The sequence below is a fragment of the Formica exsecta genome, unplaced genomic scaffold (genome assembly GCF_003651465.1).
Source record: "Formica exsecta isolate Colony F162 unplaced genomic scaffold, ASM365146v1 scaffold196, whole genome shotgun sequence".
NCBI lineage: Eukaryota > Metazoa > Arthropoda > Insecta > Hymenoptera > Formicidae > Formica > Formica exsecta.
In genome coordinates, this window is record NW_021849259.1 from 232845 (window position 1) to 259504 (window position 26660).

Here is a 26660-nt window from a genome sequence, read left to right on the forward strand (position 1 = left end):
TTCAAAGAGAAATTAAACCTTTTATGGAAATCGTATACTTGAGATTTAATCGATATAAGTTGTTCGAGTTAAAAGGGGGGAGGGAGAATTGTTGTGGAGAAGAGTTGTCAGTACGATCTTCACGCGTATATTCTATGCATAAATCTTCTAACTACGCAGCGAGACGTCCTAACGATGCGTTTTCCTTCGCGTGATTCTGAATACGCCACGAGCTACGGAGGGGCCCCCTCGTCGAGATTCATCGGGGGCTTCCTTTTTAAGGCTTCCTTTTTCTCCACGGATGTGCTCTACTGCACTTAAGTGCATTCGCCCTGCTTTTAATAGGGCGAACGACGAGACACCGTCGGCGCGAAGCCGTTTCTTAATTCGCGAACATTTGTCCGGCAGTTCCCGGGCTTCTCGTCCCGATTCGCGTAGCTCCTTTACTCAAAGGGCCCTCGTCGAACCATTTCCTCGCTCTCGGCACGTACCCGATACTCGTTAATTGCTGTAGAAACTGGAACTAAAGTCCGGAACTGAAAGTAGTGAACTAAGTACGGTTGCGCTCGAGTAGCGTTAAAAATAAAACTGCAACGAGAACTGAGAACTTTGGAAAATCAGGACAAAAGCCGCATAAATGAAGAACAAAGGAATAAACTATTTTCGGAAAACCAAGAAATCATCTCGACACACACGTAAGGCTATCGCCTCGAACGTTTACGCGTATTTATTTTACATCGTCTTCTATTTTTTTTTTTTTTTTTTTTTTTTTTTAATTTTAAACATGTACCGATCGAAATGCGCGATGATTCATTTTTCCAATCGAGATTGTAGGCTTAGTTACATCTAACGCGATGATTCCCTTGGCTCTCGGTCCAAGACTGACTTTTTCCAGGGACAAGAGAGAGGGAGAGATAGAAGGAGTCCCCTAGAGCCCTTCACTTGCAGTACACATATTACTCCTGGGAGTCGAGATCCGCCTCTAGACTTTAATGGAACAAATGTTGCGAAACCACACCCTTCTCTCGATCTATCCCGAGGACTTCAATACCGTTGCAACTTCGGCAACGATGGTTTTACAAGTGTTTTTCGATCAAGTCTTTATAATAACTCGATCTACGATAACTTAATTAAAAAATTTTCTCGGGGAGAGACACAAGTGTCCATTCGGATTTTTTTTTTTTTAAATTATTTGGATTTAATTTTCAATTTTTTAATTCTTCGAAATAGAATTCTTTGATTTGTCGCGATAAAGAGTTCTTGAAAGTAAAGAAGTTCGTTCATGGAAACGCATCATTACTCAACAATCGCACAAATCGATTGCTCAAACATTTGCATACGAATAAATTCTCCGGAGTGCATTAATAAAGCGATCCTCGCTCGTTGTTAGCTTTCGTCGCGTGCGTTTGCCCTCCGGCACTCTAATCGCCGGAAGTCGGCTGATCCTCGCAATTCCTCGCTGATTGTGATAGAGGCAACCTCACCGCCCACGGATGAAACACATCGCGGAGATGGTCGTATGAAAAAAAAAAAAAGAAAGAAAGGAATGACCGTGTATCGCGGAGAAAAGTCCAACGCGATCGACCCACGCACAATTCGCGCAACGTGGCGCCACAACGAGCGAGTCAATGACTGAATGAACGACGAGATGATTTAATTGCCGAGTGTCAGAGTTCATCCCTCGTCGACTGTCGTCGATTGTCGTCGTCTGATCAGTGCCTCTCATCCTCTCCACCCACGCGTCCTAATCACAGGAAGTTCGCGGCTGACCCCCGCGATTGAATTCAATTAACGTGACGACACGTTCGCGAGAACTTTTCACATTTAATTGCTCGGCCGATTTGTAAGGATATACAGGGTGTGCCATAATAACTGTATCACCTCTCGTATGCAGAAGAGTAAGTGAAAGCGAGAAGAAAAGTTCTTTACCATTTTGCGATCTTCATAATAATTTTTAATTTTAATAATAATTATTGAGAAATTAATTAAAAGATGATATGGAAAGAGAGATGATATGGTTATTATGAGACATCCTGTATATATTATTACGACAGCGCAGTTTCTCGTGAAACAATCGCTGCGATCACGAGGAGACAAACGAGCGCGATTCAAAACGGGAAATTGGGCATAATTATACAATTATAATCGGATTAATTCGGAGCAATCGCGAGATAATTGATACTTGCACTGAACGTAATATTGCCGCGATATCGGTTACGTATCGCGATCTTGTCGAACGACGACGGCGGCGAGGGTGGATTTATCTGCCTACCATCGCGGCTTCTTGGAAACCACCCACATGGCGCGTCGATGAACCGCGAAGGTACCGGTTTTACGCGATAAACTAAATCGCCGCCGTTGTAAACCACGCTGTATGTAAACGACCGGCGTTTATCGGCGCATGGATAAACTCTCCGCGACTTTTAGTCCCTTTTCCCGTCGTGATTTACGACGCGTTTTCACAGCATCGCCGAAAATTTCGCAATACACTCGGCGGCTGGAATCGAAATCATCGTATCGTACACCATTAAATTCCAAATACCTTCCATCCCAAGGCATTTATTCGATCTAATCCGAATGAGATCATCGTGACTGTCTGACGAGTTTCCGCTCGTTTTCATACATTGTAACTTTACAGTACTTTAATAATAACAAGTACTTTAATAGAGGAGAGGGGGAGGGAAAAGAATGGAGATTTTAATTATAATATTAACGAAAGAATTTTAAAAAACAAATCGAATAAAAATTCATGATTATTGATTCCGAGGGATACTTAAAACGCGTGTGTTCCGCTTTCTTTCTCGCGAACTTGCGAAAACAATCGGCGGATTCTAAAGTAGCAATTATCGCGAGGAAGCGGAGGCCGTTCCTTATCGAAGCTCCTCTCATCCAACGCTAATTTGCGTCTAATTTAACATCGAAGTATCCCGAGGCGATACTGATGATCGCACTTTAACGAGCTTCTCCCACGCGACATTCCTGCCTCCCAGACATTGTCTCAATTTCAACGGGAGAAAATCATCCATTTTCTCCTCGCGTGTGTACGAACTTACGATTAGCCGAGATTTCACCGTAATAAACAGTTTTTCAATATGCAAAATCGAGCTGTAATATTCGAATCGAGTCGAAGCGAGGCGTGTATCCTTCTAATCGGATTCAACTCGCGAGCAACATCGTATCTCGCGGCGTGCAAAAAGAAGGATCGTTCCGTTGGGAGGAGAACGGCAGAACGGGTGGGATTTTCCGCTTCATCTATCACGGTTGAGAGCCACGATGCATCGTCGATCTCTCGCGTAAACTCAGAAAGCACGCCGACAGCGACGGCGATGGACGTGTCAACGAGAGCGAACGGAGCGGATGAATTAAAGACGTTGAGGTCATTGCCTTTAATCGTTTTCTCGGCCAATTACATCTTTCTCCGCGCAACTTGGCGTAATTCGTCATCCTGGCGTTGCCAGGACTCGTTGCGAAAGAAGAAAGCGAGACAAAGATTAAGAGAAGACTTTGAATAGGCGTATTAATTATTGCTCTTTTATAGTGTGGGAATTTGTATGTGAATTTCCACAGACTTTGGCGGAGTCTTGTACGGATATTTTTTTGTCGAAGGGGAGGATCGATTCCTCGGGAAGGAAACAGGAAGGAAGGTAACGCGGGGATCGCAACGAGGGGAAGCCGACGATGGTGCAACCGGTGGCTTCCCTTCGGGATGTTAGGAGCAGATGGACGGTGAAGTTTATCGTACTAAGAGCATTACGCGATTAGGGGCTTGGTTCCTGTCGAGCCATTTTTATAGAAGCATCGCATTGCGCGCGATATATTAATCACATTTGTTTAATTATCTTATTTAATCGCAAATATTTTATCGAATATAAATTTACGTGTAAAAATTAATCGGACGAACACCGTCGAGGGATTCGTTTGATTTTGAGCTCGCCGTTTTCAGCTTAAAATCGCTCGAAGCTTTTAGCGCAGCTGCGTATATATAGTGCGTACAGAGCTTGCATATCGCTATCAACCCCCCCTGACAACAGCCAGTCTGGCGACGGGATCGATAGAGCTTCTATTGCGATATCAACGCGTAAACCCCATAGGCGGGTATGGTGGCGACAGCAGCCAGGATGGTGGGGGAGTCCTGCGTTGCAGAGAGCCACCCCTTCGCTTTTATGGAAATTCTATATATATATATATGTATATATAAAAAAAAGAAACGCGCGCGTAGCAACCGTTCAACCCCGCTGATTCATGCCAGACGACTAACGATTTCACTTTGCAACTTTGCATTCCTTCACCATCGACGCGTGCCTTTATCAGTTTTATCTTTATTCTAATTATTTTCATTGCTTTATTAAATTTAATTTAGTCTGCTAAATTATTTAGCTACACGACGACAAATATACGATCAGAATTATAATTCGGTGATTAATGTTGCGGAGCGGCGTGTAACCCCGTAATATTTGATACGCTGTTTGAGCTACCCCTAATCGAGTGAAAACTCGCTACATAAGCGATCAAGTATGCTAATGTCCCGTGAAAATCGCCGGGGCATAAAACTTGCCATTCGGGATGCGTATATAAATCTTTCGTTCATTCATCTTTTCCCATCAAAAATTCGCCTGGCCTCGTCTCTTTTACAAAATAGAATTCAGATCGTCGTTCTTCTCCCGTGCTGTCAACGTATATATACGTTCAAGCGACCAGATACGGCTTCCTCAGGATCATCGATCGGTTTTCAGGACTCGAGCGGGATCCACGAGGGAGGGTGCCGGAATTCAAAAAGCTAGGGTCCTTTTGTATCCTCCCCTCCGTCCTAGTCCTTTTTTAGGCTCGTTCTTTTGGTCGACGAGAGGGCCTACGCCAATGCCGATGCTGGCTGGCTTCGTCGGGCCAGGTGGTGCGCAACCGTTGCTACGGCATGCACCGCCATCCCCAAAGCCGTGTGTTCCGCTTCTGCGAGCAGCTGCAGCTGTGACATAAACAGCAACGGGCGTGCGCGCGCGCGCGCGCGCGTATTGCGTTGCGTGTCCCTCCTTAGCCAGCTAAGGGTCGCGCGCGAGAACTCTCGTTTTAATGCTTGAGAAATATGTATTCATTATTTTCGCTGTCGGAGAGATGTATATGCTTAATAACCTTCAACGTCGAGGAGTTTAATTTTAATTGGCCAGCTGTAGTGTCAAGCTTTATATCATTTCTTGATTAAAATTTTTAATTGCGTAAGAGATGCGAGTTAATAATTTCTTAATTATTAATTATTCTTAATTATTCTTAATTATTACAGATTATTTCTTTAATTCTTAAGAATAATTTCTAATTTAATTTTTAATTCAAAAATTAAAGAATAAATTTCACAACTTCAGGAATTATGCAATTTTGTAATAATTTAGAATTATATTGAAACTGTATCTGCAAGTAAAAATAGTCAAAGTATATTTTCCCCTTAATCCACCGTCATATAATTATCAATTTTTTCGTTAATTCGTAAATGCCGCTTCATAAGACTCCAATATCGGTTTCAATGCAGGGAACTTCTTATCATCGTTCGTTTCGCCTTTCGTTAATATCGACAGATAAGGCCACGCCTTATCGCGGTATCCGCAAGGTGAGATCCTCCAGATATATCCGTCTTTCCGTTCGAGAGGTTCGAATGCTCGGCTGCTATGCACAGCTTGCCGAAGCACGCTTGTGTGCGTATACCAACAGACCGGCACACAAACACACATAATGACAGCAGGGAGTTGGTCGGGGCAACAAGCAACATAGCAGATGGGGAGTTTGCTTCTGCAAGCCAGTCGTTGTAGCGGCGTGGTTCAAGCTGCCCGCCTTTTCCCGGCAACTCCCGTTTGTAAATCCGCTCGTTTTCTTTTCCCCGTCTTTCTCTTTTCCTATACGTCGTTTTTCTTCCGATCCGGAAAATCGGAAGGGTGAGATCCGGAAGACAATGTGACCGCGCGCGTGCCATCTTTCCACCCTTCACCACCTTCCTTCACCCTCCTCCCTTCGCCAGATCTGGGATAGTGTTGAAGATCCCTAAGCGACGAGGATCGATCGATCGTCTAGCTGTTCGCAATCTAGTGAGTACTCGTCGAATCTCTTTGTCTCGAGTTTGAATAAATTCCATTTTTTTTTATTATCAAATCTGTTATTGGAATCGCCGAATAAATAATTTATTATGAAAGAAAAAAAATATATATGTGTTTGACATATATAATTTCATTTTTTTAACATTTGTCGCGTCTTTTGTATATTTAGATCATTTTGTTTTTTGAGATATTACGAAGAACAAAAGTTATCTTCAACAATTAGTTTGCCAGATCTTCTCCCGCTCCGATATATCCTAAAAGTTTTGTAATTGATTTCGAAGATTTGTTTATCGAAAAATTCACATTTTTTCTACATCGCTATCTGTTTTCGCGCAAAGAAAATTACATTTATTATTAAAAGCGCTGGTGTTCTACAATTTCTATCATCGTATTCCAAGATTGGAGATGTCTTTGTCTTGCTCTAACAATAAGACCGAGATGTCTTTGTCTTGTCAACGGGCAAGACGACCATTGACAGTCAATAGGGCCACCAGAGTGGCACGATTACGCCTGTCGGCACACGTTGTCGGTGAGTACAAAAACGCATTCGTTCTCCTCTGCATCTTCCCCTCCATTAACCGTAGTCTCCCTCTCTAAACTCCCCCGCTAAGAATCAGCTGCTATTTTCGCGCTACCGAAACTCCTCACACAATATCGTATCTTAACATCTCCATTCCTGCATTTACATATGTGATAAATATTTAATTATACTAATTAAATTTATAAAATTTAATAAGAACACATGTAATTTTTTTTTTCTTTTAATTTATGTCGAGTATATTCAAGTTGAAATTAATTTCTTATAATGGAACAATATGCAACATTAATATCGAAATTCAGAAAATTAATTATGAAAAAATTGAAGCAATATTAATTATTATTTATAATTTATTATAACTGTTGAAATATTAATACAGGCACGAATAACTATCGCGGCTGAAATATTCTCTTTTGAAATTATTGAAAGGCTTACGTCATCGGCTATCTAACCGTTGCGTTTCCAGTCTATTATTCTACTTGAACGGACGCTTCCTTAGCCGGTTTGTGCTCGGAATTAGCGTCACGGGACACGAACTCCGGTTAACGACGAGCGCAAAACATGCGTTTCTTTGTCGCAGAAGGAAGCGGAATTTCATTAACGCGACACCGCGTGAATCATCGCGATGTTGCGGACAGTTAGCGACGCAATATACATACATATATGTGACCCGATTCACTCTTTCTCGTCGTTTATTAGGGAGGAGGCGCGCGAGAAACTTGATTTCAATTTCGCGTAGAATCGAGGATACTTCAACAGCCACCGTGTTTTCACGTACGATCGAACAGCGAGTACGTCTAAAACCGTTAAGCGCAATTGCACCTCGAGCGAGATACCATATATTCCTACGAACTTTCCGTATTTAATTAAATGCGAGCACGCTACGAAGCAATAGCGGCCAACGCAACCCTAAATTATCCAATGTACTTGTTTCTTTACTTTCATCGTCCATCGGGATTACCAGCGTAGTCTGATCGCTCGACCATACTTAGCTTATTAGCTCGAGTTGCCATGCTATACTAGAGATTCATGTTACATTCAAATTGGATTGACTTTCTTTTTAATTAAATCCTGCAGTTAATTATTGAATATATTAGATCCAATAATAATTTTTAATTTTTCTTGATGCCTCTCCTTCACATTTAATTTAAGAGAGATTATTGTAATATATGTATTAATTGATACCTTTTTTTCTTCCAATCATAAAGAGAGTATTCTAATACAGAAAAATAGTCTAGGCTTCCACCTCACGAAAAGTTGCATCATTATTTGCGGATCGAAAGATCAATAAGTGGCGGCTGAACCCCCGGCGATTCCTCGCGCAAAACAAGCCGAGTGTGGCTGAAACCATTAATCCCGTGTCCACGGGGTTACGCGACACGAAAGATAGAGAGAACGAGGGGCTGGTTTCCTATGTTTTCTACACCCCCGCAAAGTCGCGACGATCCTATACGGTGCGAAACGTGGCAGATGCGACACATCGCCCGCCCCCAATTTCGGGGGTACGAGTCGGAATAACGAAGGGAGCGGGATCTTGCGGCCACCCTCTCGTTTAACTTCGTTAATCCGATTGTTCCTCAACGGGCCGTGGTGGTCGCGTTAAAAGCACCGCGATGGGAATATACACTTGTCGTCGTGGGGTTTCGCGTGCCCCCTCAAAAACTTGTAGCTTAAAGAGCTTAAATATTTCAGTGAGGCGCGTTGCGTTTCTACCAAAACGGTCCAAACCTTTGTCTCTCATCTCGATCGCGAATCTCTTAAATGTCTCCGATGCTTGCAATGCTTTCATAAAATTCGTTAATGGCGCGGACGAACCAAAGCGGTATGAATCACGCTTTGTTGTGTCGCCATTAGTATCTAAATAGTCGAAAATTAATCGGGAGAGAGGTACCGGGAAGAGAGGTCCGAGCATTCACCGTGAATTCTCGTAAGTCGTCAAAAAGAGGGTCAACAAAGGCTACTCGCCGAGAGGGAGACGGAGAAAGAACTCGGATAAAGATCTCGTTCCTCCATCAAGCGTATACCCAACAACGTCGCATACCTATGTACTACGTTCCTTCCTCCGATCTTTATTCCATCCGTAGCACGAGCCTAACTCGAAATGGTCGTTTATGAGGAACGCGATACGTATATTTCTTCGTGTTTTTACGACAGCGGCACCAAAGAGGATTCCTCTCTATAATTATCAAAGAATCTTATAAATTTAGCCAATAACGCTGATTGTGTAACACGGCGCCATCGTACTGTATTACACATTGTACGCGTTAATCTAATCGCGCGAATGTCACGTCATCGCAATCTCATCAATCCTTATCGTGTCTCGCGGCGCGAATCAAGACGATTATAGGACTCGCGGGAGTTCGACGACCCTTATCTCGCTCCGTTACTTATCCGCTTCTAATCATCATTCTGAATCGCGTGTGGATAGTAGCTTAATACACCGATTGTTTACCGCGTGTCCCGAGCGATGCATCACGTGCACGCGAGATGCTTTCCATAATTACGCTAACGCGCGCATCAGAGCCACCTTCCGTAGACGGTTCTTCGTGTACTCTCTTTCTGTCTTGCCTCTTCTCTCCCCTTCTCTCTCTTTCTCATCCATCCCGCTTTCTTTCTCTCGCTCGCTGTATCTCTCAGTCGTTCTTGCCTTGAGCTGTGTACGCGTTATTATTATTTCAGCATGACGAGAGACTCGCACATTGCCACCTTACGTAATGCACATAATGGTGGTGGAAGGCAAAAGAGAAAGAACGAGAGAGAAAGAGAGAGAGAGAGGGAAACTCCGGCAGGCAGTCTAGGAGAAAGAGCGAGGAGCAGAGCTCTCCTTCGTGGAGAAAGAGAGAGGGAGATCTCGCCTCTCCTAAGACTCTAGGTAGCTCAAGCAAAGATCACGGCATCGGGCGTGGGAACAAGGCCCCTCCTGCTATGAAGCCTAGCCTGCGTTGTGTAGAGCGAGTGAGCGCGCGCGCGCGCGCAGAGAAAATTACCACCGACTTCCTCGGCTTGCTGCTTAACAGTACCTCGAGTGCCTTATCGGTGCGGTCCGTAAACCCCTCGTTCAAAGTCGTTCTTACGTAGGCGCACGCGACTCCGCAGCCTGTTGCCGCGTCTCACCTTCTCCGCCTTCTCCTTTTTTTTTTTTCAGCGTCGATTCGTCTAAGGTCGCGTGCCAGAGAGATCTGGCCTGAACGTGACCTCGATATCATTAATTCGCAACAGGTTGTTAGATAAAGTAATTTGATAATTAGCTAACGGGATTATTAATTATATCTTCTTATCAGGTGTTGGAGTCAAGAATTAATAAATCAATGGAAATTTTTTTTTTTAAATTGTCGCTTCTCTTATTTATTTTCTACTGTTATTTATTCGATTAAAATCCCGAGTTATTCTACGTCACCGCTCGTCGAACTTGAGCGAAGCAAAAGCACGCCAGGATACGTCGATTATGGTAGCTTATCAGATTACACGGCACGTCCATCTTTTATTCTACACGGCTGATAGTAGCCGAGAAATAGATTTGATTGTAGTCAATGAGATGGGGAGAGGACAAAGCTCGGTCAAGGCTTCGTTTATTTACATCATGCAAAGTGCATCGCGTTCACATCGTCGTCGAGACGCACGATGCATGTTATCGCAAAGGAGTCTGATTTCCCGCAAAGGTCCCAGCACGGATTACTTTCACCTCGACAATAGTCGCGAATCAATTAGAATCATTTTAATGGCGAGCGCATTAAATGTTACAGAGATTTTATTTCAAGTAAAATGAAAAGTGTTATTCTTATATTTTAATATAACTAAAAGGAAAAAAGAATATTATAAAAAGCAGTGATAAAAATAGAAATGACGCACGTTGTTCGCTGTAGCAAGAGTAAAGTAAAGGGACACGAAGTGGAAATAGATAGATCGAACAAATTCAATCTCAATTTCCAATCCGATGTCTATGAAGTGTCTTTTCCTAAACTATGACAAGCAAAAGTCTGCAAGACACCCATGTGGTTATCGCTTTATTTCCAATTTTCTCGCGCTACTCGCAACATCTGTTATTTCGCTCCCGGGTATAAGACATAGTCATAGTTGGAAACGAGGTTTTAATTAAACACGGTCCCGAAGTGACGCGACGCAGCATCGCGGCGGCTCATCAGACGCGCCGAGATTCACCGCGTTGCAGCAGTCTACGAAGGTGCACTTCCGCGCAAATGTGTGTCACGGGTTTCCCACGAGATGTACCGGCGAATGGCGGCATAGGCGCGGGCATAGACCAATTACTACGATCGAGGAGATTTCTCGTTGACTCGCGCGATTTGCGTGGAGAGCCGATCGGTCGCCCTGGAAAAGAACACGCCATGTGTCGCATTTAATGACGGTCACGACGATGAATCGGCGTCAGAGCCGGCGATTATTCAGCGGATTACCGATGTTCGCATAACTGTTCAGGCAATACGTCATATCGCGATCCATTTAATCCTCGACTCTCAATAGTCCACATTAAGTCCTTGGTTACGTGACCTTCCGATAAAAATTCGTAAAAGCTCGAGGAAAACCGCAGCAAAGGATGATAAATTCCTGATAAATTTAGATTGATTGCTGACAAAGATTTTTCTGAAGATTATTTAGACAAAAGAAAAAATTCTGTCTCGAAGACACCGGGAATATTATAAAAAAAAATTTAAATGCTTATGGCTAGAAGTCCGATCTTGCGTCCGAGAATTTTGAAATTGTTGCCAAGAAACGTCAAAGTGCATTTTGCGAAGATGCACTGGCCAAGTTCGGCTGTTCAGCTGGCGAAGCGCTCCTCGCCTTCAGGCACGCTAGGACGGCAGTGGCGAATAAGTGGCCGATTGCGAGGGGTAAATGGAGTCATGGTTTGCTCTCCAACGTCGGGGCCAACAAGAACGCCGGCGAGAGATGCAACGGTATACATCATAACATTCCCACGGCCGGGCGTCTCTACCGACCGAGATGCGTCTCGAGAATCACGTCTTGCGTGACTAATCGTGGCTAAACAACGACGCGTACAATCCGCAGGATTGTATAATACTTTCGGCGCGATGCGCTTCGTTTGCTCTTTCCCGTTCCCATGTAGTTGAAAATCACGGTCTTGTTTTACGGTCGCGACTTTGAAACTGTTGATCGTTATTCAATTTTATTTAGTCTGTGTGATTACAATTCTGGAGATGTCACAATTAATTATATCGTAGCGTAATATTATTTAAAAAAATGATTAATTAATTAGAAACGTGTATTTTCTCAACAAATTCTTTTGTTATCCCGTGAGATGTAGAAGAAGAAGAAATTAATTTGCGACTTATAAAAATGAACAGATGTCTATTTATTTTATTTCATAATTGAATCTCAGAAATCGATATCTCGTTTTAAGAGTAAATATTGATATTTCATCAGCAGATATTGCCGGGTACGCGTGTTTAATAACATTTCTGAATAGAATTCACAATTCACACTATTCTTGGATTTATTCCGGTTTCTTTATTAGTCTCCATAATGGCGTAATAAAATCTGTAGCCGATTTAGTTTACGAGATTAATATTCCAATTCCAGGAAAAAACTCTAGCCGTGTGACTTCATATGATTTCGTAATGGTGCCTGGTCGCGGGCGAGATACTTTCGAGTGACTGGTCGAAAACTGTGCGAGAAATTCGAGTCAAAGAAATGAAACAAGAGTCGGACGATGACGTTTGCGTGGCACGCAATCGTGACCTCGCATCGAAACGACACTTGTAGTCCTCGTAAAATCCTGGAAATCCACGTATTACGCTTTTTACACCGCACCGCAGCCGTAACGGTTCCGCGTGCGAGGAAAGAGGGGGAGAAAAAAAGCGCGACCGCGTTCTCGACAAGGAAAATTAGAAATTACAATTACCGCATTTCCTAATACACGCACTTTACCGGGAGCGTGAGAAATCGAACGCGCGGTCCGCGATTTTTACCGATACGTCTCGCGATTATTATCCCGTCGATCCCGACGATACCCCGTTTGATTAGCGGATTGATATCGTTAGGGATTATAGTATCCGTCGTTGACTTCTTATCGCATACATCTCCTCGCATCGTCTAATTACTAAATGAAAACAATTCTTTTTAATGTATTTTGGGGCGCTGAATCCGCAAGGCAAAATGGCTTATCAGATCAAGTTTTCGAAAAAAACAGGGTTGAAATCTCCTAAAACACACGTTTTTTTACCATTTTTGAAAATTCATAGAAACAGGGCTCAAATGAAAGTTTGAACATTATACTTTAATATAAAAATATCGAATCTTTTATCGCGGGTACAATCGAATCTCAGGCGCGCTTTATTTTTAGGTGTAGTCGCACTGTGTTAAAGAACTATTGTCCCATATAGTCCGATTGCAGGTAAAAGATTCGATATTTTTATATTAAAATACAATGTTCAAGCTTTCATTTGACCTGTGTCTTAGATCTCTTGCACATCGGGTTCGTCTGCAACAAATTTTCAAAAATAAAAGCGGTAAAAAACGCATTTTTGGGGGGTTTCAAATGTTTTTCTTGAAAACCTGACCTTAGAAATTTTTTAGATTTTTTGATGACGGTTTAAAAGTACTCTAGAAACAGTGTTCAAATGCTCTGCCACAAAACCTTGTAAACTAATATTATAGACTAGCAGTTCTCGTGAATGGACTGTTTATATAAATGTATATTTTGCTAACACACTTTATGAGCATACAATTCTTATAATAGACGTGTAAGAACTGTTTATATAAATGTATATTTTGCTAACACACTTTATGAGCAAACAATTTTCATAATAGACGTGTAAGACGATCAATTTTCAACGATCTATTAATTCCTGGCAGAATATTAATCATCCTTTACGCCTAAGATTCCCGACATGATACAACATTTCTTCAACATGTCGTGAGTATTTTACTGTTACTAATTCGCGGATATGTTGAAGCGCTCCCCTCATACTTGTACGAATCCAAGGGAAGCACGGCAAGTTGACCAAAGTCATCAAGGTGTAAATCGACAGCTTCCTCTTTACTTGTACATTGTCATAACGGTGGTTTTTCGGGCCGCATCCGTTTTGCGAAGAAAGCGGATCGCGTACTTCGATACTTGGCATCCGCGCGCGGGTCGCTTCCGGTACGAAACGTGCGGTTTCCGGCGAGCATACAATATCGGCTACGCGCCTCGGCATATCGATAGTCAGTAAGAACGAGGCTCTCGCGAGCGCCGGTCGAATCGACGCGGCACTCCTGGTTTACTTTCAAATCGACACAAAGACTTACGAAGTATTCATACACACTCTTGCAAACTCCTTCAAAATTTATATAATTTATATAATTATAAATTTATTAATAGATATTGTGTCTGTGGGCTGTTGCCTGCGAGTGATAAATCAAAGTGAGCGTGTTCGACAGATGATGGTGTCTAATATTTAAAGAACCTCGGATTGAACGTTAATTATATTCAAAAATCGGCCGATTGTATCGGGGCGATTCTACAAAGATTCTCCCTTTACGTTGATGCATCAACGCGACCGTCTTCGCCTCAAGATATTACGGGAGTATCCCCGCATTCCGGATCGGCGAGCCGGCATTATGAAATACCGGAGTGGAAACGCTCGACGTGCCCCGATGAGAGGTGTGCTTTTGTGTGTGTGTGTATCCGAGAGTTTTCCGCACGAATCTCTCCCTCTTTTCCCTGCGCTGTCGGAGCAGAACTCCTTTGTTCCTCATTCGCGAAGTGGTTATCTGTCTCGAGTGAATTTCCCGAGAAATTCGCTACAACATGGTCGATGACCTATTTCTTGCGGCAAAATTCTACTTTGATTCCTTTGAGAAAAAGAGAGATCAAGCAACTACGCCTACGTAGCGCGAAAACCATCGGTCGAAACGATTTTTTTTTCAACGATATTCGTAAATTAAAGATTGCCAATCATCGATCTTTTTTTAGCATTTTTACATATATTTTTATTGACGTTTAAACGGTACATCAGTATTTTTAAATCTTGTCTTAAATTTTTTTGTTTGTTACGTGCCTTTTAAGCATCAACAAAAACATATGTAAAACGCCAAAAAGGTCGACCTCTAATATTCTTTAAAAAGATTCCTAAAAATCATCAGTTTACTATTAAAGCAAACTGGGTCTGTAAGTCTTATATGGAACGCACACGAAAATATATAATATCTTCGTAAGTTCCTAAAGTTTACAAGTACATTCCGGGGAAAAGGAAGTCGATGTTGATGCTAATGTTTTTCTCGAACTTTTCATAATCACACATCACGGCCTTGAATAAAAATAAACATTACATATTATGCACACATTCCAGCGATATTAGTATATAAATTACGAAGCAACGCATAAATAAATTGCGAAACAAGTAAATTGAAACTGGTAATATACGTATACTCGCACGTAGATAAATCTGCCGAGATAATAGCTACGTACAATCACATAGTCGCGATACAATCGCGCAAATGTAAAGTATCGTTATCTAATGATCGACGCTTTCTGTTGCAGCGCCCAGATCCTCGAGCGCGGGTACCAACAACCTGCCGCCGTTGACGTTTCACCACGTCCACGGTGACAACATCAGGCTGTGCAATGGCGGCACGATCGCCCGGAGGCACGAGAGTTTTTGCAAGGGTGTCACCTTCAGCGCCAGGCCCGTGCGAGTGGGCGAGAAGGTGAGGAATTTTTCGCGACCGCGACTTTTAATCCAATCCCGCTAATTGTGGGAAACCGACGACTATCGTTCCGCTCGAGAGACCGCCGATCGCATTTCTCGAATATTAGAACGGACTATCGACAGCAATCATGAAACGGGAGGACAGGAGGGGTAGGGGACCTTTTTATTACGCGAGTCTTGTTTTGCATATCGTTCCGTGTTAGAATTACGAGCTCCCGAGTAGCGATTCGCATGAGCTTATCTTGTATACCTTCTTGTTTGTAGTGTTAGATAACACGAGTGTGATTGGTATAACCGCGCTAAACGGTGGTTTAAACTAAACGATTCTCGATGATGTTAGCCAGTCTTCCAAGATCTTCGTGTAAATGAACGAAGACCGGTCGCTAATAGAGCGTGTGGGCGTCGCGTTAGGCGTATTTTCGGTTTCTTTACGACGGATCGAAGCTAATCGCGCTGGCACGATGTAAAATTATAATCACGTGGGACGTGATTCGACACAATTCGCGAGGATGCCTCGGATAAAACTCCATTTTAGGATCGCTCGATCGCTCGTCTCCGCCGTAATTTCAAAACATCATTCCCTTCTCCTTTTCTCTCTGAGAGCTCTATTACACGGCACCCTTAATCGGGTTTAATAACATCCGTAGTTGTAAAACTGGCCAATCACAGCTATTCCTCTGAAGAATGGAATGACTGTGATTGGCCAGCCTTAGAACTACGGATGTTATTAAACCCGATTAGTAAACGTAGTCTGAGAAATTAATGCACGATTAAATTATATGTTTGCTTTTCTTGAACAACGCAGGTCTGCGTCAAGTTTCTGGAGATCTCCGACAATTGGAGCGGCGTGATCCGTTTCGGCTTCACCAGCAACGATCCGATCAACCTACGGAGTGGCCTGCCAAGATACGCGTGTCCAGATTTGACGAACAAGCCCGGCTACTGGGCTAAGGCGCTCGCCGAGCGATTCGCCGAAAGGGACACGGTGCTCTTCTATTACGTCACGTCGGCTGGCGACGTGCATTTTGGTGTCAATGGCGAGGAGAAGGGTCTCTTCTTCAGCGGCGTCGAGACCCGTGGCCCGCTATGGGCGATCATCGACGTTTACGGCAACAGCACGGCGATCGAGTTCGTCGATCCGAATCGCCAGCATTTCAACAACATCCGCAGGGGCGCCGAGCACAGCAACGAGGACAATGCCCAGCACAGCAGGCACTCTGCCATGGACGATGCCAGCAACGCCGGCCGAGACGTTGAAAGGATAATCGTGCCGTCTATGCAGAGCATGTCGATCCATCATGAACCCGACGTCGAGCTACCAGGACTTAGGTTTCAACCCCCCGGCGTCATCTTCACTCCTTTGCCCTTCCACTCGTGAGTATCGATCGCGCTAGGTCGTCTGCCACGCGTTTGTCATCCACCTGATCTAGGTCTAATCAACGCGAGCTAACGTGACGCGTCGTGGAAAAGGTTCTTGCACTCGCTAGTTTTAATTCAGCCTCGAGTCATGCGATCGAGAAAAAAAATTATCTCGGAGCAACTTGTCCGCTTTGAATTTGCTATTTACACGATTAAGTTTTCTGCTTCAAGTCGTCTGGTTAGATTAATAACGCTTTATGCGATTTTTTTCAAAGCAGTTCGCGTAAGTGATATAAGGCGTAATAGTTGAAAGTCATCAGTCTACAATAGAAGGCATTAAGCCATGGAGGAACTGCCAACGATTCTTTGTACCACCGTTCAGCCACATAGAACTAATTCGCCATCCGCTTTTCACGGTTTCCCAAGACTAACTATTTCCTGGTTTTGTTTTTCCGCAGCACTCGGGGCAGAAACATCCGTTTCAGCAACCAACAGTGCGTGGCGACGCGCACCGACACGGAATTCTGTCACGGCTACGCGTTCACGGGTCGACCATTGCTACTGGGTGAGCGACTGGTCGTACAGATTCTCTCAACGGAGCCGATGTACGTGGGCGCTCTAGCTCTGGGCTTGACTTCGTGCGACCCGGCGCGACTCACAGCGGAGGATCTGCCGGACGACAGCGACCTGCTGTTAGATCGCCCCGAATACTGGGTGGTCTCCAAGGACGTGGCATCGAGTCCACAGCCCGGCGACGAGATTGCCTTCACGGTCACGCACTACGGCGAGGTGCAGATGAGCAAAAACGGCGGCCCGCCCAACGTCGTCATGCACGTCGATCAGAGTCTCCAGCTATGGGCATTCGTGGACGCCTACGGGAGTACTCAACGTGTGAGAATGCTAGCCAGCAGACCGACTTCACCGCCTCGACAACGTCAGAGCAACCCATCACCTGCCAACATCGTTCAACAACAGCAACAGCAGCAGCAGCAACACTCGAATCACAGCAACGCTGCTACGGAACTATCGAGATTCTCCGAGATGGTGCAGTTTAAGCCGGCCGTGGGCGGCGGCACCGTACTCGTCGTGAATCTGCCACCGCAGGCCGGTTACCCGACGCCACCGCCACCCACGCCGCAACCGATCTACGCGTCCGCGACGCACAGAAATCCACCGCCGCAGCCGGTGCATCTCTCCGCGGCCGCACCCGCGCCGATACCGCATCCCGGTTCCTCGAGACAATCCTCACCGCCGTTAACCGGCACCATGGCCAGCACCGGTTCGTCCACGTACGTCGACCCGGTCACCTATCAGAGCCTGGAGGGCACCTTGACGCACGCGGCGCACGCAACGTCGTCCCACTTGCAGCAGTGGAGCGAAGGTCTGCAGCCGACTCTCGCCGGCCAGCCGAGCGAGTGCTCCATCTGCTACGAGCGCAGCATCGACAGCGTGCTCTACATGTGCGGCCACATGTGCATGTGCTACACCTGCGCGATTCAACAATGGCGCGGCAAGGGCGGCGGCCACTGTCCGCTCTGCCGGGCACCGATCCGCGACGTTATCCGCATCTACCGCTCCTGAACGGTTCCGAATTGAGAGAACGTGAGAGTGAGAGAGAGAGAGAGAGAGATCGCGGATGTGCTTATACCCGGTTTCCACCGCCGCCGCGTCCATCATTGTGCTTCCGTCGTCTTGGTTTCCTTCCGCGTCGAATCCACCGCGCTTCATCCCCGTCGCCCTTCTCGCCCGTGTCCCCTTGCGACTAGCGGAACAAATAAACGAACGTAGAATCGAAGCGGAAGCCGCCGTTTTCACTGCCACTATATCTTGTTTTTTTGTTTTTTTTTTTAATGAAACGTGAGGCGCGTAAAATATACGAGGAAGTAATATAATTATTTGTTAACGTGACGCCTCGCGTCAAATTATACGGATTAAAATTAAGCAGTTCCCGACGTGCCAATGATACCGCGTCGCTGTCAATTAACATGTCAATAGGTGGACCATCGCATCGTGCACAAAGAAAGCAGTGCTTTCAAAATCGCGATCACTGCCGCCGTTACTTATCAGGCGAGAATACGGAGATGAATCGCCGCGGATTCGAACGAATGAGAGAGAGAGAGAGAGAATGAGAGAATGAGTGACAAATCGCTGTAGTTGATTGAGTTTGCTTGTATATCGATATGCTGTCTGCCAGTCTGTGAGTGAGAGAAACGCGTGAATGAATGCGATTACGTCATCGACAAAAAGAGACAGATCGATGCTAGATATTTTCACAAGCGATATAATCGTCACTACAATTACCACGATTACTAGTACCGCTCTGAACTATTACTACTACTATCGCTATTACTATTACTATACTATCATACTACTCTTCCAACCTTTAATATTATTATTTTATTATCATTATCATTATATTACTATTATATTTTTATTATTAATATTAATACTATCGTTATTATCGATTACATTATTAGTTATTCGACCATTATAATTGTCTTTAATTACTCGCGAGCAGCTTTGTTTGCCACAATTGCTATTATTTTTACGATTTGCCGATTATAGTATGATTGGTGAATTAACATAGTCATTATCTCGTAGCATGATTATTATTTAATGGACCGTGTGATTTAGTGCGAACTTTACCGAATCTACGACGCCTAGGGCATTTGGAAAGCTTATTCGCGCATTCCGCCGTCCTCTAGGACGATCGAAAAGTTCTTGTTTGTCGTCCTGCATCTTAATCACGAGAAAGTGATGGGCTCGGGATACAAAACTGTTTAGTTCTTTCGCCGATCATTTTCGTTTTCAACGATAACGCTTGAACGTTTATGATCGCCGCCAATGTTTCAGGCGGGATTTTACCAAAGATCCTAAGCGTCTGTTTCTCTGCCCTTCGCGATACTTAACTCGCGTGCGGGCAGCCCCGAAGATGACAGTTCGCTTAAATCTAATTGAACGACATCCGTTTTGCTGCAACGCTAAAACGTTAGACAGATTAATTAGATCGACAGATCGTGGCACAAATATCGCGTTTGATTAATTACATCCGACAATCAGACCCTATAAGCGCAATTTTCTTATAAAAAGTTTAATATGGAAGTTGATGTAATCGTTGCGAATTTTCATAGTAAAACCTTGTTTTGGATACTATTCGACGGAATTTGGAGCGATAAAAGATTTAAATTTGTTTCAAATTCCGCCGACAAACACGTTACTTTCGTATTTTTATTTTCAGCAACTCATGTTGAGCCTTCGGATAAAAAATTCTGCTTAATTTTCGAGGTAATGCTTCGTGCCTCGAGTGTTTTGTTAACTGCGTGTTTGTAAAAAATTTCATCTCGAAAAGACATTGCCCTAGGCAAAATTCGCCTGTGAAGGTCTTCGTAAACGCGAATTCGCACGGCGCTCTTTGATCCGTTATGAACGAAACGAAGTTTTGTCCACGACAAGTATCGTAAAAAATTATTTTGCGATTCGTCTGCCCGAGAGAGGAAGACGACGAATTTTCTACGATCAAGAGAAGATGGAAGAAACGATTTTCGAGCCAAGGGAGAGGGAGGGAGAGGCGAAGTGTCTGGCCCTTTAAAGAATTAATTTTTAACGAGAAGCGAAGGAGCAATGTCCTCCTTTCGACTATAATAACGGATGCGCAATAAAGCGGTAGTGAAAATCTCTAGTCCAGCGAGCGGCAGGCTCAGTCTGCCAATCCAAAAAGTATGATAAAAAGAAAAGCGTTTCCCCCTTTTTCCTCTTAAGTAAACGGAAGAGGGAGATAGGTAGAATACAGGGAGAGAGGGAGACCGAGAAATTTTATAGATACGAGGAGGAAGATGCAAATTATATCACGCGCGTCTGCCAGCGAACGGCGTGTCCGAGATTCTATTAAAAAAATATAACAATAGATTATTATTATTATTCTATTGAATATGATATGACGATAAGAACCAGTCCAAAAAACACGTCGCTGACGAAGCGACGATAGAGCGAGCGAGAGAGAAAGAGAGATAGAGTAAGAGAGAGTAATGCTTGATAATAATTACGACGAATGTTTATGATTAACCTATCATCGTTATCGTTCCGATCAGCGTGATTAATTGTCGTATGTTATTCTGTCGTCAGCTTGGCCACGCCTCGATCATTTGCGCAACACTATCGCCTTTATTATTATCGTAATTATACGACTAACGATTATTTAATTCGACATTTATATTCACAAAGTTTAATACATCCGCGAGAGAATACGCGTTTCTTTCCTTTCGTCTTCTTTGCAATATCTATTTTAAGTTTCTCACGTATCAGCGTAACATGCACAAATACGAAACGTTCACGATTTTTACACCACACTTATACATACTCGAAGAAGAACAAAAGTTTTACGTGCGCGATGCGAGAGTTTCTCCGACCGTAATGTAAAGATGCCGACGGAAATTTATACATATGTAATATAATTCGCGCAGCCGCGTGCTGTGTTCTATACAATAAAAAGCCTATAATATCAACGAACGCTATTACGTCTTTCTCAAAGTCCCTTTCTCCAATTTATCTCCTGAGAAGTTCCCCTTTAACGATTCAAGTCTCTGATTAATAAATTCGATAACGCAGAGAGTATGAATGATCCAACTTTTTATTATATCACAAAGACGCGCATAAACTTTTAAGTCTAAAATAAAAACAATGCATAAAATATATAAGACAGCACAAAAAATCAATGTAAAAGTCCTATAAAAACGGTACATTCGAATAAAAAAGGAAAAAAGGTTCATTTATCCCACCAAAATGCATGCAAGTCTTTCAGAAGCGATTATTAATATTCTTCGCCACCGATATCCACAGAATCCGTTGCGACTTCGTGGTAATCTTTCTCTAACGCGGCCAGATCTTCTCTAGCTTCGTTAAATTCGCTCTCGTCCATGTTTTCGGCGACGTACCTGACGGCGCGTTTTATATAATTCGTGAATGAAAATCGTGTTCAGGAGTTTAATTTTAATTTTGCGAAATAAAGATCAACGTAAAGTTTACCAATGGACGAAGGCTCGTTTGCTGAACATGAGATCGAATTTTCTGTTCAGTCTTCTCCACGCTTCCGAGATTGCCGTGGTATTCGCCAACATGGCCATGGCTCTTTGCACCTTCGCCAGATCACCGCCCGGTACCACAGTCGGCGGTTGATAATTGATTCCTACCTATTTATTCCCGAATGAAATTAATAAAATATCACCTGACACTTTACGTTTACAGCGCGTAAAATGAACGTTGACAATCCTTAAATCGTAAAGAATATTCCTGAAAAAGACCAAACGATTAACCTTGAAACCCGTCGGACACCAGTCAACGAACTGTATCGACCTCTTGGTCTTGATGATCGCGATCGAGGCGTTGACGTCCTTTGGCACCACGTCACCTCTGTACAGCAGGCAGCAGGCCATGTACTTTCCTCTTCGCGGATCACACTTGACCATCTGCATAGCCGGCTCGAAGCAGGCCGTGGTGAGCTCCATCACGGTGAGCTGCTCGTGATAAGCCTTCTCGCTGGATACAATGGGTGCGTAGGTGACGAGAGGAAAGTGTATCCTGGGATAGGGCACGAGATTCGTCTGGAACTCGGTGAGATCGATGTTTAGAGCACCGTCGAACCTCAGGGATGCCGTGATCGAGGAGACGATTTGACCGATGAGCCGATTCAGATTCGTGTAGGTCGGTCGTTCGATATCCAAATTGCGTCGGCAAATGTCATAGATCGCCTCGTTGTCGACGAGAAACGCGCAGTCCGAGTTGTCTATGGTGTTGTGAGTGGTGAGGATCGCGTTGTACGGTTCCACGACCGCCGTGGAGATCTGCGGCGACGGATATATGGCGAATTCGAGTTTTGCTTTCTTGCCATAATCCATGGACAGTCGCTCCATCAAGAGACTGGCGAAGCCGGACCCGGTACCCCCGCCGAACGCGTGAAAGATGAGGAAGCCTTGCAGGCCGCCGCACATGTCGGCTATCTTGCGGATTCTATCTAACACGAGGTCGATGAGCTCCTTGCCGAGGGTGTAGAAACCGCGCGCGTAATTGTTGGCGGCGTCCTCCTTGCCGGAGATCAGCTGCTCGGGATGGAACAGCTGGTTGTACGTTCCCGTGCGCACCTCGTCTAAGGACGGGTATGAATTTTGGTATATCTCGTTATCGTTTCGACGTATCTTTCTCCGACGGCCTTACCTATCACCGTCGGTTCGAGATCGAGGAAAACGGCCCTAGGCACGTATTTCCCGCCGCCCGTTTCGCTGAAGAAGGTCTGGAAACCTTCGTCGCTGCTACCACAAGTCTGCGGTGGCAACATACCGTCCGGTTGTATACCGTGCTCCAAGCAATAAAGCTCCCAGCAGGCGTTGCCCATCTGCACGCCGCCTTGGCCAATGTGGATCGAAAGTACCTCGCGCTATTCATTTCAATTAATTAACGTATCTTATCGCAAATCGCATCTCTCTCTATCTCTAGTTATAAAAATATTTTCATAACAAACAGAAAAATCATATGAATCTTGTTTATGAATCCAGATTTTTATCTATAATTTTTAATTTCAAACATATGGAATTATTTCAAGGTTGATAAAGCTTATCTTGAATGATTCAACATTTAATTATGCGGGAGAAAATGTGTAATTTCGAACTGCATTAAGTCTGCAAATAATTAAATTATATATTTTTCGATATTTACCATTTTGAAGATGCTTTTAGCTTGCAGCGGAAAGGTGGGATAAACAAACAATATTGACACCAAAAATGTTTGACGCAAACTGACGGCGAGACGATTTGTTTTGCGATTTTGTTCCCGTTGCCTAGAGAAACCAGCGGAAATCGGTACAAAAATCTAATAAGCTTTGATTTTCAGATACATTTCTTTTACAGCGAATCATATCATTTATACTCTGCATTGCAAAACAATTCAAATAGAAAAATCAATCTCTTAAAAATAATATAAAGAACGCATCTTTTTTACAATTATTTGCAACTAAAGTAAATGATTTATATTTATAAGTTTCACAATAAATTCTGATTCTAAAATATATAAAAATGCTCCGAGTGCATTTTTAAACAGTGTAATCCAATCTGCTTTGCATACCTAAATTTTTAATTCTACTCTCGTCGATTAATATCTCTTTTATGATTATTAATAATATTCTTAATAAAAAACGCGGAAAGGATTGTTGAAAAAATCTTTAATATATATAATTTCTTTTTGGATTAAAATAATATGTATATAATATATATAGATATATATATGTGCGTATACATATATTAAATAGACAATTAAAAAAATATAACAATGTTATTAAAATGCATAGTACATCTCTTATCTCTCGTTATTACTTCTATTTCTAAAAGGCACCATTTAGTTTTTAAATTAATTAATGCAAACGGACGATTAATTGGCAGTATATATGGCTTATAAAAATAATCTCCAAAACAAGATTAGTCAGAGATAGCACTATTTAGTCAAAATGCGAACGCGAGCACACGTTAACGAGCACGTGAGATCTTCTTGCTCTTATCGGTCTCGATGGGAGGTGGCGGGCCTTTGGCGCTTTGGTGACGATTGTAAACGCTGTAAAAAGTGACAATTATCGGCCAGACTCCTCGATCAATAACTATGTTAGTAGTTTTATATTATAATGTTAAAAAAGCAAAAAATTTGCATAAAGTTTAAGCTTCTAAATTTTTTTTGAAATGTTCTTTTTAATTCTTAAGTGAATTGCAACTGCAAAACAGTTCCTAATAACAATAGAAGCACCTACTATCGATATGTTTCCGAGCGAATATAATCCATGACGTGAGATATGCCCACTTGCAGCTGATCGCCAATCGGAGTAACCCATGGATTAAACTCCATTCGAAATACCGCTTTGTTACTCACTAGATCCAAGTTGCCTGTAAGGTAAACTTATGCAGCCTTCTTTTTACGATAAACTTATTTATATTTACCGTATTTTTACTATTCGTACCTATCTCAGGAGGCAATACTGTCAAACGATTTCCTTGAATATGCAACTCTCTAAGACGAGCCAGCTCGCCGATTTCTTTCGGTAATTCGACCAGATCGTTCTCCCTCAGTACAAGCTAAAATGTTTTAATCTCGATAATCTCTATCAAAAAGTCAATTTCGTAAAACTGCGAAAGTATCTGACAATTCTTACAATTTGTAGATTTTTCAACTGGCCAATTTCAGGCGGCAGATATTCAAAATCGTTGTCAGCTAGATAGAGCGCTCTTAGAGTTTCTAGAGAAGAGAAAAATTAATGTGCGATTTACGAGAAGGCGCGTTGAACAATCTAGAAATTATGACTGACCCATCATGAAGAAATTTCCGGGTAAATTCTTTTCGCTGAGATTGTTGTACGTCAGGTCTAGCACCTCGAGAACCGGAAATGCGCCAAAACCGCGAGGAAGCACATCTAATCGGTTCATTCTATCGAAAGTTAAAGTTAAAGCTCTGATAAATCTCTCTCGCGTGATTCACAATTAAAGCTTAGCGTGTCCTAAAAATTATACTGACCCTACGTTTAAGATTCTCAACTTTGGCATTTGCGACAGAGATATAGGCAGCTCGGTGATGCAATTGTTGAAGAGATTCAGTATTTCTAGATTGACTAGATTGGCGAGACCCGGTGGAACCGCTATATCGAAAGCAATTATCGATTTGATGAATCAATTGAATTATCCAATATACACCGCGTACAATTACGTTAAGCTACATTACCTTGAATTTTATTGTGACTTAATGTCAGCCTCGTTACATTAATCATATTCACTGGAACATAAGAAAGTCTCTGTAATTTTAGTAAAAGTTTACCATTGCTTGGTATTTATAATTCACTATCTGGCAATATTGATTATTTGATACTAATTTTATTTATTATTATATTTCTATTTAATTATTATTATATTTCTACTCATAGAACTGGCGAAGCTTGATCGTTTAACTTTCAAACACACCCTGAATATCGCGATAATTTATATATCGTTTACGTTATTCTACGTTAAGCGCCAAGTGTCAAATTTAAAAGGACAGCGCGAGTGCGCGCGCGCGCACTCGCGCTGTCACGCCCACGTGGTCGAGACGCGCTGACGGATGGCCGCGCTAGTGCGGGTCGCGTCGACGAAACCAGCCTCGACAAGTTGCCTAATTTGGCGCGATACGCGCGCGAGCGCGACATAGTGTTGGATGAGACTCACGCAATCCCGGCATCTCCTCGAACGTCGCGATACCCTTGTCCGCGAGATCCAGCTCGGGATTCTGGATCTCCCGGGCCTCGTCCAGCACCTTCTTCGCCTTTGACATCTTCCCCGCAGGAATACACGACACTGGCGCGGTCTGATTCATTGCGCGCGCAATCGCCGTACGATACACGTTAGTCGAAAGGAGGTGTCCGCGGACTCTCGAGCGTGCGCGTCAACACACGCCCGTAGGAGTCGTGCGTACTACTCCGGCGCACTCTGTTTAAGTCGTCCCCATCGACGGAGCCGGCCCCCTTTCTGCTCGTCAGATGGCGGTTCCTGTACCTCATCTGACACGTTCCTTCATCAACGAGGACACATGCAATTTTTCCATTTTTTTAAATGGCCATAACTTTATTCTCTTATTGTTATATATAATAATAATTTAAATTCCTTATGCATTTTTTTTATATATAATAATAATTTAAATTCCTTATGCTTTATTCTCTTATTGTTATATATAATAATAATTTAAATTCCTTATTTTTACTTAATTTTGACTTAATTAAAAAAGTAGTTTATTTAATTTTAATAACTTTTTTCTCGTAATTCTATGAAATTAAAGTGCGAATTAAAAAAAAAAAAAAAGAAAAAGAAACGGAATGTTCTGATAACACTGTGATTCGTTTAAAGCCCCCCTCCCCCCTCCTCCCCCCGAAAAATGCGAAATGAAATTGATCGGCGTCGCGTTAATAAATCGCGCGTAATTACGGACGGGATCGCGAGAAAGAATCGCGCGAGAGATGGCGGCACGGTTTTAAATAAACTGGTTTTA

The 26660-nt window shown here is 43.2% G+C and overlaps 3 protein-coding genes across 7 annotated transcripts in view; 1 reads left to right on the plus strand and 2 right to left on the minus strand.

Moving 5' to 3' along the window:
- LOC115234144 (protein neuralized) overlaps positions 1 to 21124 on the plus strand; it is a 65414-nt gene extending 44290 nt beyond the window's left edge. For 3 of the 5 annotated variants that reach the window (XM_029804927.1, XM_029804929.1, XM_029804924.1), the window contains exons 2-4: positions 15095 to 15261; positions 16069 to 16637; positions 17081 to 21124. In XM_029804927.1, coding sequence (XP_029660787.1) covers positions 15095 to 15261; positions 16069 to 16637; positions 17081 to 18203 — 1859 coding nt within the window. In that variant the 3' untranslated portion in view covers positions 18204 to 21124. Of the gene's footprint in view, positions 1 to 6446; positions 6586 to 13858; positions 14216 to 15094; positions 15262 to 16068; positions 16638 to 17080 lie in introns of those variants that run through there. The other 2 variants (XM_029804925.1, XM_029804926.1) reach the window with 2 other exon arrangements.
- LOC115234145 (tubulin alpha-1 chain-like) lies at positions 18461 to 23700 on the minus strand. The gene is made up of 5 exons (XM_029804930.1): positions 23328 to 23700; positions 22830 to 23049; positions 21932 to 22761; positions 21645 to 21808; positions 18461 to 21553 (listed from the first exon to the last, which is right to left on the minus strand). The coding sequence occupies exons 1-5, from the start codon at positions 23328 to 23330 to the stop codon at positions 21430 to 21432; spliced, it is 1341 nt and encodes a 446-aa protein (XP_029660790.1). The 5' UTR covers positions 23331 to 23700; the 3' UTR covers positions 18461 to 21429.
- A 167-nt stretch (positions 23701 to 23867) lies between these two features.
- LOC115234147 (ras suppressor protein 1) lies at positions 23868 to 26114 on the minus strand. The gene is made up of 8 exons (XM_029804932.1): positions 25844 to 26114; positions 25368 to 25418; positions 25164 to 25284; positions 24958 to 25076; positions 24805 to 24887; positions 24613 to 24727; positions 24406 to 24538; positions 23868 to 24215 (listed from the first exon to the last, which is right to left on the minus strand). Exons 1-8 carry the CDS (start codon positions 25989 to 25991, stop codon positions 24131 to 24133), a joined length of 855 nt encoding a protein of 284 aa, XP_029660792.1. The 5' UTR covers positions 25992 to 26114; the 3' UTR covers positions 23868 to 24130.
- Between the last annotated feature and the right edge of the window lie 546 nt (positions 26115 to 26660).